At 41.8% G+C, this 17,827-nt stretch overlaps 1 protein-coding gene across 3 annotated transcripts in view; it reads right to left on the bottom strand.

Annotated features, from left to right (window-relative positions):
- The window catches only part of DACH2 (dachshund family transcription factor 2), a 244,306-nt gene extending 243,048 nt beyond the window's left edge, over positions 1 to 1,258 (bottom strand). For all 3 annotated transcript variants that reach the window (XM_027911464.1, XM_027911465.1, XM_027911467.1), the window contains exon 1: positions 765 to 1,258. In XM_027911464.1, the coding sequence (XP_027767265.1) occupies positions 765 to 1,258 (494 nt within the window). The remainder of the gene's footprint in view (positions 1 to 764) is intronic.
- Positions 1,259 to 17,827: the final 16,569 nt, after the last annotated feature.

Raw genomic sequence — 17,827 nt, 5'->3', positions numbered from 1 at the left:
GGTATTAAAAAAACATCCACGGTCAGTGCTAAGCAGCTTGTGAGACAAACTCCAGAGTTACTGAAGATTTGCACGCTGCAGGTCGGATATCGCACCCAAAGCTCTCCGAAAGCTCTGCAGAGAAAGTTTGCTGCCTCAGAAAGCAGGAGCACATTGACATGGAAATGTTTCTGAAGAAGTCCCTCGCCAACTGCTGAACTGGGAATGTCATCCCCAAACTCCATGCCTTCCACCCTGCCCCACGGCACCAGCATTTCCAGCGAGCCCCGAGAGGGTTTTGTGTTTATTTTGATCATTATCATTTCTAAAGGCAGCAGCCGTGAGGTCACAGCCCAGGACTGGAACCCCGGGTGTGCAGGACCCAGCGGGGATCTCCGGGCTCGGCAGGGCCGGGGCTGCGGCCGCTCCGGAGCTCGGACCGCGGGGCTGGGACCGCTGCGGAACAGCCCCTACCTGGGGGCACTGCCGAGCGACGGGTCCCGGGCAGAACCGCGAGTTCCAGCGGGAGCAAAACAGCGGAGAAAACTTTCCGCTTTGTTGTTTTTTGTTTTGTTTTTTTGTTTTTTTTTTTCCGAGGAGTGTTTTCAGGAGCTACCCCTGGGGAAAAGTTTGGAGCCCCGCGCGGAGCCGCCCCCCTGCCCGGCGCTGCCGGCACCGCGGGGCTCCGGGAACCAGGGAAAGTTTTGCGCGCCGGCCCCGCCACCCCCAGCCCCGCACCCCCCGCACCCCTCACACGACCCCAGCGCTGCGGGGCGTGCGCTCACCTCGCGTTGGTGCAGTCGTTGTACAAAGTTTCGAAGTCCTTCCTGGTGATGAGCTTGCAGCGATTGACGCCGGGCTGGATGGCCCCCAGCCCGCGCAGGATGCGGACCTGCTCCACCGTGCACACCACGGGCGATATATCCAGGCGCTTCAGCTTCGTGTAGACCGTGTGCAGCCCTCCCACCAGGTGCTTGAGGAAGAGATCAAAGACCTGCGGCAGGCAGATCAGCTCCTGCCCCTCCACGAGGAACGAGGCCACCTTCACCCCGTGCAGATCGACCATCTTACACTCGTTGCCGCCGCCGCCGCCGCCGCCGCCCGCGCCGGCCCCGCCGCCGCCGGCCGAGAGGAAAGTGTTGACGAGGCTGTTGGTGAGGCGCGGGGACTCCGCGGGGCTGGAGTAGAGCGGGTCCGCCCGGAACAAGCCCGCCGAGCCCCCAGCGCCGCCGCCGCCGCTGGAAGTGGCGGCGATGACGGGCGGCGCGGACACCGCCATGGCCGGCGCGGCTCCCGCGGCTGCCTCAGCCCCGCGCTGCGCTCCGCGCGGAGCCGCCGAACCGCCCGCACGCAGCGCCCAGACCCCTCCCCAGCGCCGCCGGGGGAGACTGACGGCGCCCTCCAGCCAATGCGCCCCGCCCGCCGCCGGCACCGCCGCCGCCAGTGGCTGCGGGCGCGGGCGGGGCGGGGCAGCGCCGGCCCGCACCTGGGGCGGGGGCGTGCGGGGAGCCCCGGCTGCAACGGGGACCGCCCGCCCCGCGCCCCGCAACTCGGGGTAAAGTTTCAGTGGGCGCTCCCCGCGCTGTGAGATGGTCCCGTGGGGCTCTCCCAGACGAGAAGGGGTCCCGTTTGCCGGGCTCTGAGAGGGTCCCGCTCCCTGCGATGCGAGGGGGTCCCGCGGGGCTCCCCGGACTGCGAGGGGGTCCCGCTCCGGCCCGCTCTGAGGGAAGGGAAGGGAGCGGTCCCTTCCCCTCAGGAGCTGGAGCGGTCGCTGCGCTCTGGCCCGTTCGCGAGCGTTCAAACACCTGTGCCCCGCCGCAGCCGAGGGCGGTGGGGAGCGGGGCTGGCGGTGCGAGGCTCCTTTTGGGACAAGGCACGTCGGACTCGCCCGGAGTGACGGGCACGGCAGCTCCGCGGTGCTGCGGGCCGGGCAAGGGAGGCGGCAGCGCGGGGGGCTCGGTGTGCAGGGAAATGAGTCGGGTCTAAAGCCGACTGAGTCAGGTCTAGAGCTGAACCCCACGTGAGAGGGGCACAGGCAGGACGGAGGGACAGAGCTGCGAGAGATGAGGAAGTTTATGATCACTCGCCCGAGGCAGAGCCCGCTCTCAGGAGGTCTGAGGTGTAAGTGCCTGCAATTTCCAGGCTCGACGCGGCATCAGTTGTGGTTCAGACACAATGGCCTCGGCCCGCTCCTCACGCCCGACTGTGCGGCCGCACCAGAAGCACCATCTGGTACCGCAGTAAAACCCCGCGGCCCCGGAGCCAGGAGGATCCTGTGCCTCCCCCACCTGAAACTGGCCTGTTCCCACAAGAACTGCCAAGACTTGTGTGCCCCTTGTCCCTGAACAAGTGGAATCGAAAGATGGTCAGACAAATTCCATAGAAAGGGGTCGAGTGACAGCAGGACGCTCTGGCTGCATTGGTTATTTGCTTCTTACCCGCTCCCAGTGTGCTTATATTACATCTCTTTTAGCCTCTTCCCTTTCTTCCTTTGTTCCTCTTCCCTTCGGTTTGTTTCCAGTGTTTTTCAGTTTTCTATCTTTCCTTCCTTCCTAGTCCTTTAACTTTTTCACTCTGCTCCTTTGTTTGTAGCTTTCTCCTAAGGCATTCAGTAAACAAAGCAAGCAGTGAAGTATAAACAAAACTTTTCCAAGCAAGCAATACCAACAGAGCATTTTAGCTTTTTCCATAATTCCATCTTCTATTTCCTTTTGTCAGGCTTGCTTATTTAGGCACCTTTTCTGCGAAGTAGAATATTTTTGCATTATGAGTAATGAGGGAACATGACTGTGTGCTAACTAAATTGCTATATTTGTGAACATAAATTATCTAAATTACACTCTGAAGGAACTTTCCCTTCTCCCCACTGATTTCATGTGTGTTCTAAGAAACCTGGCCACTGGTTTTAGGCCCATAACCTGACTGCCTGAAACTATGGCAGAATTTTCACATAAGTTAAATGAATACCTTTCAATAAAAGTGCTCATATTTTAAACTAGTTCATGCATCTTTTTAGGATCCAGACCTTAGATTGGAAGCTCTGTGGGGAAGGGACTACTTACTTTGGCAAAGTGTTTAGTACAACAGAGCACTGAACTCACCTGCAATTTTTATACACTGGGAAATATAGAAATAATAAATAACTACCTTCAAATAGAAACTTTTGGGTGTTAATTTTCTGGACATAATTGCCATTAGGAGTTCTAATAAATCAGATTCAAACACTGCCTTTTTTAAGACTTTTTTTTTTCCTTTGAGATTAATGTGACAATCAAAATCCACTGTGAGAATTCTTTTTCCTTTTTGACTTTAATGTCTTCCATAAGCTAAACATATTTCTAAATAAGCCTGAATTTTTGCAAGGCCAGAGGAAGCCTTGCGCATCAACACCCAGCAAGTTGGAGTGGCATGAAGCAATATAAAATCATAAAGGCTGTAGTAAAAGCAGTACCCTTGAGAGGTGACTGTCCATGGAGAGAAGAACTGCTTTGGAAACTTAGAAAATGCTCAAGGTTTGAGAATTAATGCCAGGCAGCTGTCCAGTTCAACTAGGCATATACAAATCAACTATATCCATGAATATTATTATTTGCCTGTAATTGTGTTAAAGACAAGGCAAAGTTACTAAAGCCTAACAATCATACAGTAATATCTTGTCAGTTATAAAGTATCCAGATGGTTTGTTTGAATGGAGTCCAGCAGGACGTAATTTGAACGGGTACAAACTACTAAGCCTCCCTATAGCTGAAATAAGTATTTTAGAATATAACTTTAAAACTAAAGTTTCAGTAGTTTTGTTCCTTTCAGGCTGATATGCAAAATGTTTTCTTAACACCGGCAACTACAGCAGTATTGGTGTATTGTGTACTAATCCTATATGTAAATTGGCTGTGTTTCTAGGGTGAAATGTCAAGCAAAGGTTCTGTTTGTTTGGGTTTGTTTTTGTCATCGTTGCAGATGCCCCATTGGAGGGAAGTGGGAAAGAGCTCTTTCCTGATGCAGGAGAAGAGAGAAGAGCCATTCCAGACAGGGCCAGTCAACAGCATTCTGGAATTCACGTCTTGCCAGCTGGCATAAACATGGCTCCTGGTTCCCAGGGATCCCATAGAGGAAATGATGGGTGACACAATTGACTAGGAGGAGACAATGATAAAAACTAATGACAGCTTTCTAAGTGAGCAGTAGGATATTAATTAAATATAATAATTTTGTTTATAGAAGGCTGGAAAGCTCAATAGTGATGTTTGTGTTTCATCTCAGTTTACTGTAGCCAAACATGAGGCAAAACAAAAACAAACAAAAAGAAGGGATTCAGTGTAAAGATTCCTGGTGAATATTTTTTAACATAAAGAATTTTTTCTATAGACTTCATATAGGTACATCCAATTTGAGTAGATTGTAGGAGATGTTACTTATTAGTGGAGAACTTAAGTGGACCCTAAAATAAATGTGAGTGAATAAATGTGAACACAGGGTTATAGAGGGTCAGAGGTAACTGTAGGCCCAAAATGAAGGATAAAAATAGCTGGAAGATGTATTTGCAATGCACCCTGGTCCTAATGAAATGAAACTTTTTGCTGAATTCAAACCGGACTGGAGCCCGAGTGACAATGATATTCTCCTCATCCTTAACAGTGACATTCCCCAGGCCCAGTCTAAAGCTCTCAACATGCCCCAGTGATTTCTGAGCTTGTATCCTCAGCATGCAAACCACTGATGGTGCTAATTCTGAGTAAAGGCTTGAAAAGGAAGAAAAAACATTATTAATTTTTTTGCTGGGTTAGTGTTTAATGCCTTGGATTACTTGGCAAAGACTAAGCACGATTATATTAACTAATGTAGGCCAGTGACGTGAGAAAGAGACTGAAATTAGTCTGTCATTCTTAGTGCCCACATTTTTCTAGACGCACTTGTACTTGACACTTGAATTCAATTTAGTTCTGACATTTCAGTTGAGGTTTTTTTGGAATTGTGGATTAAAACTTCCCACCTAAACATCAAGAATTTTACATAAAACTGATGAATCTAAATGTCTAAGTATCAATAGAAAAATGATCCCTTCTCTTAGGTGATTAAATGTATTGTATTAACGTGTGCATAATGCAGAATCAATAAATAATGAATTACCACTGATTGTAATTGAATGTTTTCATAATTTTATTGTCAGCCATGATAAATAATCAGTACGTTTATACTGCATTAAATTAATTAGTGTGTCATTTCTATTACATACATCAGCAGTGAAGTAATGCAGTGACATCTGTTTCTAATGTTTTAAAGATGTGGTATTCCTTATTAAGTAAAAGGAAGAGTTATTAGAGGTATTTCCTGTGATTGGCAGTTATACTGGTACAGTCAAAGGGATCAAATAAAGGAACTTGCACTCTTGGCAAATGCTGCATTTCAACCCCTGATGGCAGCGAGTTACAATGACTGGAGTGAATTTTGCTTCTTCAAGCTTTCAGAAAATCCTGCCCACCTTTCTAGAGAAAGGAAGAACAGATCTTCTCTCCCTAATACCATCAGGGAGATTCTAACGTGGAAAATAATTAAGGCTCTACAGAAGATCTGAGCATATCCAGTTCTATATCCATTTTTCTGCCTCAGTCCTCTGCACATACAAAGGAATTCCCCTCATTAAAAACTCTCAGTTTAAGCCTTTTATGGCTGTGATGTTCTTACATGGAAGTATCTGGACTACTGGGTCCTTAACCTTTCCTTGGAAATCCGACTAATTTGGTATCTCAGCCCTTTGATGCTGTTCATGTACATTACTTGTAAAGGAAATGGGAAACCGAGTAGATGTTGCAAACATGGGAATGGAAAACTGAAGGAGTCGAGTAGGAGGAACAGAATAAATGAAAAGAACACACAGCAAATAACCGTGAATCAAACTGTGCCACCACGAGGGCTGCTTTCTAAACAAGGGGGTATTGTAAATGGGGTGACCACCTGGGAGCAAAGGGATAGGAGTAAAACACACAGAGCAACAACAGTCACAGATTCCGACTGAGGTCCAGGATTCCTGTCTTTTTAATTAATGCTGTCTTTTCCAAGACACTTACGGACATCCTTAACTTCTCTGTACCATTACATCATCTTTAAAAAGAACAATTGGAAAGTCTCATGTCAGAGCTTACCCGACCAGAGTAACTCATCCATAAAGCAGCTCTTAATTTTAATCTTTAATTTTTCATGCTACCAATGTACATCATGATATTTAAGTCCTCGACGGTCCTCCACAGGCACAGCCTTTGGGACAAGTTTTCAGTTCACAGACCTGCCCTGAGCTCACATGAGGCAGGAAGGATTTGGCCATTTACTACAGGAAGCTGAGAAAACCAAAGCACAGCCATGACCCTCAAACAAGGTCCCATCTACTTTGCCCATTCATTAAAATTTCCCTTGGCTGTTCTCACTGGGGAGGTGTGACCTGCCATCCGTAGGCACCATCACTTCTTGTCTAACCCGTGTGTAAATGCCTTTCCCTAAAGGCAAGGAGTACATTTGTCATATAAAAATGGGAGTGGTACCTTTAAGCTTGTCCCAGTGAAATACACGAATAGAAGATGCAATTGTTGCTAATGATTCCCGACTTTAATCTGGATTTTGATTGAGGATAGAGGGCAGCAAAATTGCAAAGGCAGGACCTTGGTGTAACAGGGCTGTTTTACATGACGTACAATAATCATTAAGGTTCAATGTTGTTTGTACCTTCTCTTCTTCAGGAAGAAAAATTAATACTATTAGATGTGTAGTGAAGTTAAAACACACTTTATAGCAAACCACTGTGAACACAATTCCATGTACACCAATATATTCAGTAAGTCATTACACCCAAATGCTTGTTACTATCCTCAGAGGAACAAGATTATCCTCATCTCTCACTCTCTACATTTGCAGGTCAGCTAAAGAAAGCAAAAGTTTTCCTGCTCTGTCTGTTTGAGCATCTCAGCCCTAATCTGAAGGCACCACCATCTAGTGGGACAAGAAGGTATTTAATTTTCTTTACCTTTTTTTGGTATTTTTCAACATGGACATCACGTTCTACTTCAAGTAACCAAATAAAGTAATCTCTGTTTGTGTTTATTTATACATAAGGCTCATGTGGACTTTTCATTATTCCTCATTCTTCTGTTTTAACTGCAAAGCATTTTCCAATAAAAATCTTAAGAGTCGTTTCCTTGAAAATAGGCTTTCGTAAACAGAATGTTACCAATGAGAAAACAATTTACAGCTATACAGGCTCAGTAGAAGAGTAATTGATTTATTGAATAAATATTTTCAGCATTTTATTGAAGCTACTTTGTGGAAATCCAATTGGCAGAATTATTCATATTGTAAAAGTAATTATCTTGAGCTCATGTTTAAAACCAATATGTATTTTAAATGGTAAAGATCCATCCTTGCAGTTTTCTATAGAGCCATTAACTGTACAGCATTTCGTTGGAAGTAGAGGCTGACCATTAAGTCCCATCAAAGCCAAATTTCCAACCTGAATGCAAAGCATTCCTTTTACCTCGATCTAAGAGTGACCATTTATTGTACTTTGCTGATACACCGACTGCTCCCTGCTCCTTCTTGGTTTTCCTTTATGCATTTACAGTTGGGCAGGATAATGGCAGGGATTTGCTGGTGGAGGGGGAGAAGCATCAGGGTGAGCAGTGTGTGTTCATTTATTTTTTACCAGGGAATGTGTGCATCTGCAGCTGTTATCCTAAGATGCCTCCTTGTGTTCAGGTCTCATTGATCTTGTTACAGCATTTCACACACACAGGGATAATTGATTTACATCATTCAGGGGTCTAGGTCTTTTATAAGCATGAGAGTAAATATTAAGAAATCACTATATTTTAGAATTCTGTAGATATTTTGATTTTTTTGTATATAAACCAGCAATAATAAAGAATGAAATACTTCTTCACACAGATAATATTTTAGTATTCAGGATTTGAGCCTGATTCTGTTTCCATGGAAGTGAATGGTATTTTTGCCTTGGATACAACTACACATTTCAGTGGTTTACTATCCTCAAATTATAGAAACCTTATTGACAGAAATGGGGATCGATGGGTATTTTGCATTGCACATCAATTTTGTGATCCTGTCTTTTAAAACACTACCTTTCTTTTGAAAGCCATAACATATTATCAATCTGTGCTGCCAATTCTTACTGAAATCTGTCTGGAGTTCTGAGTAAAAATCAATGGAACTGGTCCAAACTGGGTGAGGTAGCAAATGCCAGTTTGGTCCTTTGATCCCTAAACCACCTGCCTGAGAAGGTTTGAAGCATTTCATTTAGAATACAAATTTTAAAAACTGTAAACCCTTCTATTTGGGATAGTGTTTGCAGCTGATCAGGTCCAGGATGTTCTCCCTTACAGGGACAAAATCCTACCTGAGTAAGGGGTGTAGGATGTGTGGGGAGTTCAGAGGGCAGTGTGGGATGTACAGGGACATGTACAGCCCTGAGCTGTACAACTGCCCACTCCTGATTTCACACAGACCTCGCAAAAGCCTCTCCCTCAGACTCCTCATTTCTTTGGGAACTCCCCAAAGAGTGAGCCTGGTCCTGAGCCCTTACTGCCACTGGCTGCCAGCTCTCAGTCAGAACTGTTCACATGCTGAGGAAAACACAGTCAACGTAAAGTTTGTTTGCTTTTATAAATAAAAGTAAATATTTAGTGGAATTAACCCCAGGATACTGCCCAGCTCTCTGTAGGCAGTGGAGAGACAGGCCTCACAGAATACAGAGCGGGATCAGAGTCAAATATTTTAGAGCAGCTTTTGGTTTTAACCTGACCACTCTCCGTGTCTCAGAATCACCCTCAGTATGCTCTGTGGACTTTGGGATGAAGTGGAAAACAGTCACATGGAAAGAAGTGTCTCTCTTCATCTCCAGGCAACAATGACTTTATCAACCTTTTCCCTCTTCCTGACTTTCCCATCAAGTTTGATGTGACACACATTGATCACCTACACAGAAAAATGGAATAAACCTGGCTTTATATGCTTTAACTTCATTGACTTTCTGATGGAATTACTGGTGACTTGTGGAGGCATAAGGATGATCAGGCCATGAATTTAAAGTACAGGTTGGAACACCTGTGATCATAATTATTTAATGCATAACCCTCCTGTAGTCTGAGTTTTTAAAAATTCTCCTTAACAGTATTTATAATGCTAAAACCTCTTGCTGCCCTGTGAGACCACTACTAGGTCTGTATTATGAATTTTAGAGTATTTTGCACTGGGGAAGACTGTAAAGCAAAAGTATTTATTCAGATTTTTTTCTAAAATGATGTCTCAACACTTAATTCTCCTTTATCTATAATTATTTTAAATATACTATGACAAGATCTTCCCTAATTTTTTTTTTTAATTCCACAAAGTCTATGAATATAAAATAGGGCACAGTTTAATACAGACCTTGGAATGTAACTGATTTTTTTCCTAAAATGTAAATGTATGATATAGTTTTAAATACAAAAAAAATTGAACTGTGAGTTCCTTTATATTTTAGATAGTCTTTAATTTGATAATTAAAAAGATAAGTAAAAGAATGAAAGAAAACTTTTGAAAATCAAAAAAGATGTTTTTGTTTGGAGTGTCAGAACTTCAGACACCAATTTTCCTTGCTACTTTAATAATTAATGTTGATTGAGCACATTGTTGTCACTCCAGTGCATGAATTTAGCCAGGAATCCTGGGTTTGATATTTTCCATTAAGAGAAGCTTATTTGAACCCCATATCTTGCGGTGCAATCCTTTTCCATACAAAGTATACATTAAAAATTTCAAATTCCTGGACATAGTGAGGAAACAGAAGACTCTCAAAACTTCGAAGTCTGTCTTTCGGCCAAAGGTGTTGTGTAGCTGTGCTGCAACTCATCAGTTGTCAATCCTTCTAACAGGCACTTCAGGGAAATCCTTACAACAGGTTCTCCCTTTCTCAGTCCATATCTTGGACAGAGGCATCTGATCTGTGAGTATTTACAGCTCAAAGCATGTTTTTTAAGACTTGCTCATGTCTCTCTGTGTAGTGGCATGAACAACTTCTATTCATCCCAAGAAAATAAGAAAGAAGACATCATCATTTTATTTCAAAAGCAAATGAGGCTTCCACCAGACTATATATTCCCTATTCCTATTTAGGGAATTCCTTGTCCCGTAGGAAACCACCTGAAAACAGACCATCAGCAAACTGCCTTCTGCAAGTCTGCAGGGAGCACTTGTTTCCACAAGGCACAGTAACCCTGAGCAGACACAGCATTTGAACACTTGGCTTAGTGGCCCTTCTGGAAGAGTAAAGGAACCAAATAAAATGAACTCATGCTAAAGGTGAAGTTGTGGAAGATGAAGCCGTGTTTGTGACAGATGCCAGGTATCAGGAATTGCAGCTATCACACATTAGGATGATCCCTCTGTTGCAAAATGCTTTTCACAGTCATTTCAAAGCCGTCAGGGAAATGGGAATGATGACACTTTTTTGCTATGCACAGTATAAGGCCTTTGTAGTCCTGATCGCTCATCTCAGGTTTGATGTGATCCTCAGTAAGAAAGAAGCTGCTTTCACCAACAGACACTGTGGATCTGAACCCTTCATAATTGCCAATCCTGATGAACTCACACGGTGCAGATTTACTACTGATTACACAGGTTTTACTGTAGCAGCATTAACAGGGAATACAGAATATCAGCTCTATCACTATATATAGTATTGAAATAACAAACAATTAGTAACTTTAAGAACCTTTAGGAGCTCCATGTCTAGGTACAGTTCCAGTTTATTAACAGACTTCTTCAGTGATATCCTCATCTGGATGCACTACCACTTAAAAGAGTTCACCTACTAATTTGTAGGCAACTGTCCCAGTTTCCCCTCCCTTGTCTGGTTAAAAAGGCCAGATTTAGGTAGCACCTCACTATTCAGAATCTCTTTTTTAGAAGCATTTCCAAGTGCCATCCCACAATATCTATCCACAGATTTTCTGTACAATTTGATTAACTTTAATTGAAAAAATAAAATGTACATATGTAGTATTTCTAAGTTTGACTTCTTTTGAAACATTTTTCCACCTTTTAAGGAAATTACAATAGCTTCCATAGAAAGTTCAGACTGAAAAAAGCAAATGAAAAACTCCAAGCACTAAGGCACAAAACAGAAAAGAACTGCACTGACATGTGAAATGTGTTAAAAATTCTTCTTTGAATCAGTCATTTAGACATACAAAGATAATGATGATGATTATGATGACAATAATTATAATCAACTAAAATTTAAATTCATCCATTTTCTTCTATGCAAATACCAATTATATTTCTTTTCTTTAAAATGAATGTGGCCATTTTAAGTAGTTACTCTTGCAAATCTTCCTAATAATCTGCCTCAACACTTACAACAGCACAGCACCCTTCTGAGGTGGGGGGGAAATTCTGACTCTTCTGGCTTAAGGGAAGGGTCGATGTGAGGGTCTACATCAACTATCTGGAATTAATCAGATTGCACCCTCGGAGTGTGAGGAGCTACAGCCTATTCTTTTATTTACCTGATCAAACTGAGGAGGAAGTGCTGCTCACAGGGTGCTAAGTAGGTACAGAAGGGGGGAGTGGACACTGTGCTCCCGTTTGTTCTGCTTTCTGGGATCTGAGTCCTGTCAGGAACAGAGCAGAAGTGACGTGGAATGGCTCAAAGTCTCCCGGCTCCCCTCAAAGAGTCTGTGGTGCAGAATGGCCGAGGGAGGTGGTTGTAGGAATAGTGATAGGAACAGGAACAGCTGTTCTGCTGCTGGAGAAACTGCCCTATCCAAGAGCTGTACTGCATTGTGTGGGTCTGTGATCTGCTCAGGCTGACTGACCAAGCAAACATCTTACCCTAAAAAAGATGATGCTAAGACTACACAAACAAAAAAAGTCTTCTGTTGAGTACTATGCATCACGTTTTGTCACATTCAAACCTAAAATTCTCACTCAGACTCCAAGATTTGACTTCTTATTGTCTTCATTTTACACAATATCACTCTAGTCAAACAACCTGGAGAACAGCCTGTTATCAAGGCAGTGGGGTTGACAGTCAGGTTGCAGTTGTGCTACAATGCTCCGTTGCATCATCCCCTGAAAACAGAATAAAATGCAAACATCTTACAAAACTTTCAATGCTTTAATATAGCTGGCCCTCCTAGTGTTTACAGTAGGAGCATTCTTGGTCTAGACATGTACAGTTTAACTGAAGTTCAGTAAGTGCAGTGTGGAACTCCTCTGCACCAGGAAAGGCAGCGTTGAAATGGACTGTACTGTGTTAGGATTAATGAAAAATGGGTGTTAAATCATAAATGTCCATCCTGAACACTCAAAAGCATCACACATACATGCAGTCTGGCATTTGTTTCCACCACTGCAGCTGCAAAGCCCAAACTAAGTCTTTGCTCTTCTGCAGAGCTCCAAGTGCAGCAGTGACAGACCCAGTGCATTGGGACCGAGGCAAATCAACCTCAAGCACAGACCTGCTGCTCCAAGTAAGAAAAATGTTTGCTCTAGCAATTTATCCACAGAATTTCAAATGCAGTCATTAATCTTTTAACTGAGTGTCATCACTGATAGTCTGCTTCATCTGAAAGTCAGTCCCTGGCTGTTACTCCCCTCTAACTTTTGGATGTCTCTCGGATACAGTTTCGTGTTTGGGTCCTTGGTGACAGGCGTGTCTTCACAAGAATCTGAGCTGGCAAGAACTCATTTCATCTGAGGCTTTTATAGTCTTTTGTTTATGGTTTCTCAGGTGAAGTCTAGGCAAAAATACTGCATATGAGACACATCAATTCACATAGCTTTATGGACTACTTTAAACCCTTTTAATTATATGAGCATATTTATGGGGAGTTTCCTAAGGGACCTTTATCAGTTTCAGAACCTAAAGTCTTCGTTTTTCCTCTCTTTTAATTTTAGCCAGGTGCCATTCATGATTTTCAAGACTTGAGAATACTGCTTTTTAAAAAATTACTCAAAAATCTTGCACTTGTCATTCTCCTCAAATAGGGAACTACAGCCTTCCACTCTGTGGTTGGTTGGGTGTTTGTTTTTTTTGCTTACTATGCTGTATCATCCATCTCTCAGATCAATTCCTGCTTTTTTTCAGTATCTCCACGGGCACATATTAAATATACAGTGAAATGAGATAATTACTCCTCTCTCCTGTTTAAAGCAACATACATTTCACCTCCAACTGTAATTACTGTTGTTAAACAATCAGAAAAGACCAGGATGCAGAGGCTGAACTTTGCATGGTAAAACTCGTGCTGACTGGAATGAAGGAGGAATATGCCCTAATGGCTAAAGGATCTGTATCCATAAATTGGCAACAAGTCAAGAGAGATGAATAAAAGAAATGCAATACGAAGAAGAACAGGAATAGTTCCAGGGAAAAGAGATTAGTTTCTTACATAAGCCACAGTCTCCAGATGTGCTGGAAAAGGTACAGTTTTCCTAAACCTGGAAAGCACAAGTATGAAAACCTTACTATGCAATAAAACTGCTCCATGTAATATTGTAAATTAAATAGGGCAGTAACTAAATACCATGAGACATGCTTGTCCATCTTTACTTAATCTTGATTAAATCTTAATAAATCTTGATCTATTTCCCTACTTTGTACAGCAGTCCCATATATCCAATCTGCTTCTTTTTTCTGGTGTTTACTGGCAATTGGAGAAATACCATGATTGACCCAGACTTTTAGATGCTGGAATATCCAAATAATGGAATTGCTGGGACAGAAAGCATTAAACTGTTTTGTAGCATCCTAGTTTACAATGGCATAATTTCAGTAATTCCTCCCAATTTATTCCGATGTTATTGATACCCCACTTTGTTATAACGCTGTCATTTTCAGCAGATGAGAAGAAACAGAAGAGATTGGTTATTAAGAGTATTTAGAAATGCGAAGCTTGGAACATGCAATTTAGCCATATAAACATTCTTTGATACACATACAAAATGCATTTATTCTCTGAGAGTTTGTACTTTAAATCCTGAGAGATTCAACTGTGGTCATTATTTTAGTGATCACTACAGAGCACTGAGAGAAGAAATCAAACCAAATAAACCCATGACTGACCCCATATAATGCACATAACATGGGGTAACCTCACTGTAAATCAAGACACAGTCTGATTCTACCACCAGTAGTTCTCCATGCCTCCAATTCCTAAAGTTAAGTTTTCCTCCACGTCTCTGAGAGACAAGCAATGAAAACTGCAGCATATTAGTCATCATCCAAGGTTCATTAGCTATTTTAAGATTAAAGATTTAAAAAAAACCCTGGATTTTGAAGCTGCTGCAAAGACAATCTCCTTCATCTTTCACATCTGTAGTTTTAGGAGACCTGGAGACCTGTAAAACTCACTGGTAATCCTTAATTTAGCTGGAGTGGAGCTTTCTTTCCATACCCTGCCAGCTATGCTGGGCAGAGCAGCCTGATCAAAGCCATGATGCTGTTTTTTCTCTCCTCTGTGTTCATTTTGCACAAGAAAGTTTTGACTGCCATGAGAGACCTACAGAATTATTGCAGATTGCTATTAATTAAAGCTGGGAAAATAGACTCCTTGCCTACTTACAGAAGTCAAGTGACGTGTAATTCTCTTTCCCCATCTCCCTAAACAATCCTATATTTTCCCACATCTTAGTAGGCAAAAGGGCAACTTCAACATTAGTTCCAGTGCTCCTTAGGTAGAAAATGTGGGTTTATTAGTCAGAGTTTTTAAGCTGTGTTCAGTTCACTGATGCACCAAGGCCAAGATGACTCTATCAGAGGAATATTCATCCCATCCATGGGAACTGAGTGTCTACATCTCACTGAGAATTTGCACTCCAGGGTCTAATGCCACTGATAAAGCACAAGATTTAAGGGCATGATTAGGACTAACTACAGTAAGAAAGGAAAACTCAGACAGTGGTAACCAAGGAGGAGACAGAATAAAGGTGTCTGGGAGTTGGGAATGAATTTGGAAACGACTAATTTTTTCACAAACATGCTTGAGCACAGAGTGGCTGTTCCTGTGGTTAATGAACAAGCCAGTTGGTTCATGCTTGAGCGAGGGCCAGTTGCATAACTGCAAACTCCATATGAAAACCACGCAGAACTGCAGCAACGCACAAACATTTCCCTGCTGCCTGAGCTAATGAGCCATTTCGTTGGGATAAATCGGGTTATTCACGAGATGTTTCAAGCAGCTAATAGGCCCGATCCTGCTGCTGATCCTTATTCAAACTGGTGCTCGAGTAGAATTAAATTCTGTATCCATTGAGGGAATAATGGAATGAATAATGAGATTTCACACGTGAAGTCACCGCAGGATAAAGAGGCTGTAACTCAAAAAAATTAAAATTCATCATAGTGAATATGAAGCATTTGCTGTTTGTTTTTGGAGGAAGACTCATTTGATCAAATGATCTGAGACTGGATCTGGAAATAACTGGAAACTCCATCATTCCAATGCTGACTCTTCCTGATTTTCTTTCGAGCTTCAGTGTTTCTCCCTGGGAACATAAAAACATGAGGTTTTGCTCAGATTGCTACATTTCTGAAATGCATTTTGATAGAATTAAATGTTAACTACACAGACTTCAAAGTAACAAAGGGACTTCTGTGAACATGTGAAAATCCCAAATAAAAGCTATAAAGCAAAACACCATGTTTTCAGGAGAGATGCTTTGCTGGAAATCAAAGTAGGAAAAGTAGCTCACAGAAAACTTTTAGACCTGCTTAAAGTGGAATCCTAAAATTGATCTTTTTTATGTGTCCTTCTGAATTGTTTTTGTTAAAAAGGCTGTATAAATCCCCTGCAATATATAGGATTGTGAATTACTTCATAAAACGTAGGGGAAAATGTGTTGAATACAAATGGTTAAAAGAATTACATTTCGTTTTTCTGTATGCATTTTGGCAATTCTAATTGATGAGACCTAGTTTAACAAAATACAGGGAAATTCAGTAATCAGGCCACAGGATGTGCAGTTTAATTATGTTGGTGGGCATTTCTATTTGTTTCTAATGTAGAGGATCTATTGGTAAAATGAATGCCCATTTTGTGGTCTGTTATGCAGAAAATGTTTAATCCAGTGTTTGATTTACTCTGTTAAATCTTCTTTATTGAATGTGTTTATTCATCCATGCAGAATTGGGTATGCTGCTTTCTGTTAATATGACATTGCAATTAAATAGCTAAAGAGAAAAACATGGCAAGACATTTTCTCAAGGTCCATGAAATTCTCATAAAAATTATTCATACTTACATATTTCACTTCTACATTTGCTGATATTAAAACTGGAAAGTACAGAGAAATATTTTTGTGTTGTGTGGGACTGACAAACCTTGCAGTTAAAGATCCTGAATAATCATTTTTGTCAAATAAATAGTACTAAGGAGGATTTCTGGTCCAGTGGATAATGACTGTCATCATGAAATAGGATTGCACTGATTGCATCTTATGAATGAAGCTCACAGGAACTCACAGCACCAAACAACAGCATTTTGTGGTGGGATAAATACTTAAGCACTTGAGAAACAGTAAGACATTGACAGTGAAATAGCTCTGCTCCAGTGCAGTCCTAGAATTATGTTAAACAATAACAAAAGGGTTTCACGATGATGTTATATTTTCATGAGTGTGCCCTCCCTCAGCAGGAAAAGGATGTGCAAGGGGAATTTGTCTTATCTGATCTAACCAATATAGTGATGCTTTGTTCCTGAACACAAGACATTTAGGTCAGGATGATCCAGCACTGTGAGAATTCTGGAGCTAAATTCCTGTGTTGCAGGTTGAATAGTAGAAATGACAGCTCCATTCACAGAATTGAAGAATGGAAGTTTGAATCAAAATCTCTGTGGGACAACTGAAAGCATAAATATAAGAAATATAAGATTTGATCTTACTCCTATCTGGATTAATAACTACTCATTTTCTCTGTTACATATTTCTCAGTGTAGTAATGAAGTACTAATGTTTAAATCTGTATGGTTTTTTGTTCTTCTGTTGTTTGATGTTTCCTGCCAGACCATTTTCTGTGCTGCCTCTGCTCTAGCACATCTGGCAGTACCGTGGGGGTAAAGGTGGGCTCTGGTTTCCATTAGTCACTTTATACTATTTTCACTATTCTTTTGCTGTGTGAACAAGGAGCTTGTAATAAGGTGTTAACAGGCTGCTAGCTGGTTTATTGTTATTATTGATTTAAGGTGTTAAGACTTTAATATAATCATACACAATGAATAACACCAAGAGATTAGTTTAAAGCCATACAAGCCATTAAATGCAAAATAAAAAGCAAAACTTTGCAGAAATTTCCAGAGTATTCTGGGACAGGTGTTCTGCCTACGTTGCTGTATCTGGCTTTTTCAAATATGTGCTTTTATACTTGCTGTTCTTTCACTTAGACTGCTAATACAGGAGGAGGTACTCTGGATCTTGGATTTCATTCCAGATTCCAGCTTCCTTTCTTTGTAAGGTCTAGGAGGAGGCAGAGGGTTATTTTGGCCTTTAGAGGAAAATTAAAATGAGTTAATTGATGCATTGAGAAAAATAGAGAGGGTTTTGCCTGCAGAGAACGTAGTACAATCAAACATATAATATGGCTGTTAATTAATAAGAAAGGGCGCTTAATCTGACTTTCTAACTAATACACTAATAACCAATGCACTTTTTAAAATCTGCATTCAACATGGTGGCTAAAGGAAAAAAAATTATTGCGGTTGGGGAGCAAGGGAACTTTTTAAAATAATGAGGGAAATATTTTCTTGGCTATATTAATAAAGAGCAGCGAGCATCCAGCTCATCCAGCCCCAGGTTGGTGGAAGGG

This window comes from Empidonax traillii, unplaced genomic scaffold (genome assembly GCF_003031625.1).
Source record: "Empidonax traillii isolate 1590-97213 ecotype Southwest subspecies unplaced genomic scaffold, ASM303162v1 scaffold32:size1966603, whole genome shotgun sequence".
Classification (NCBI taxonomy): Eukaryota; Metazoa; Chordata; class Aves; order Passeriformes; family Tyrannidae; genus Empidonax; species Empidonax traillii.
Note: the sequence above shows the minus strand (reverse complement) of the source record. Positions and strands in the feature narration are given on the sequence as shown.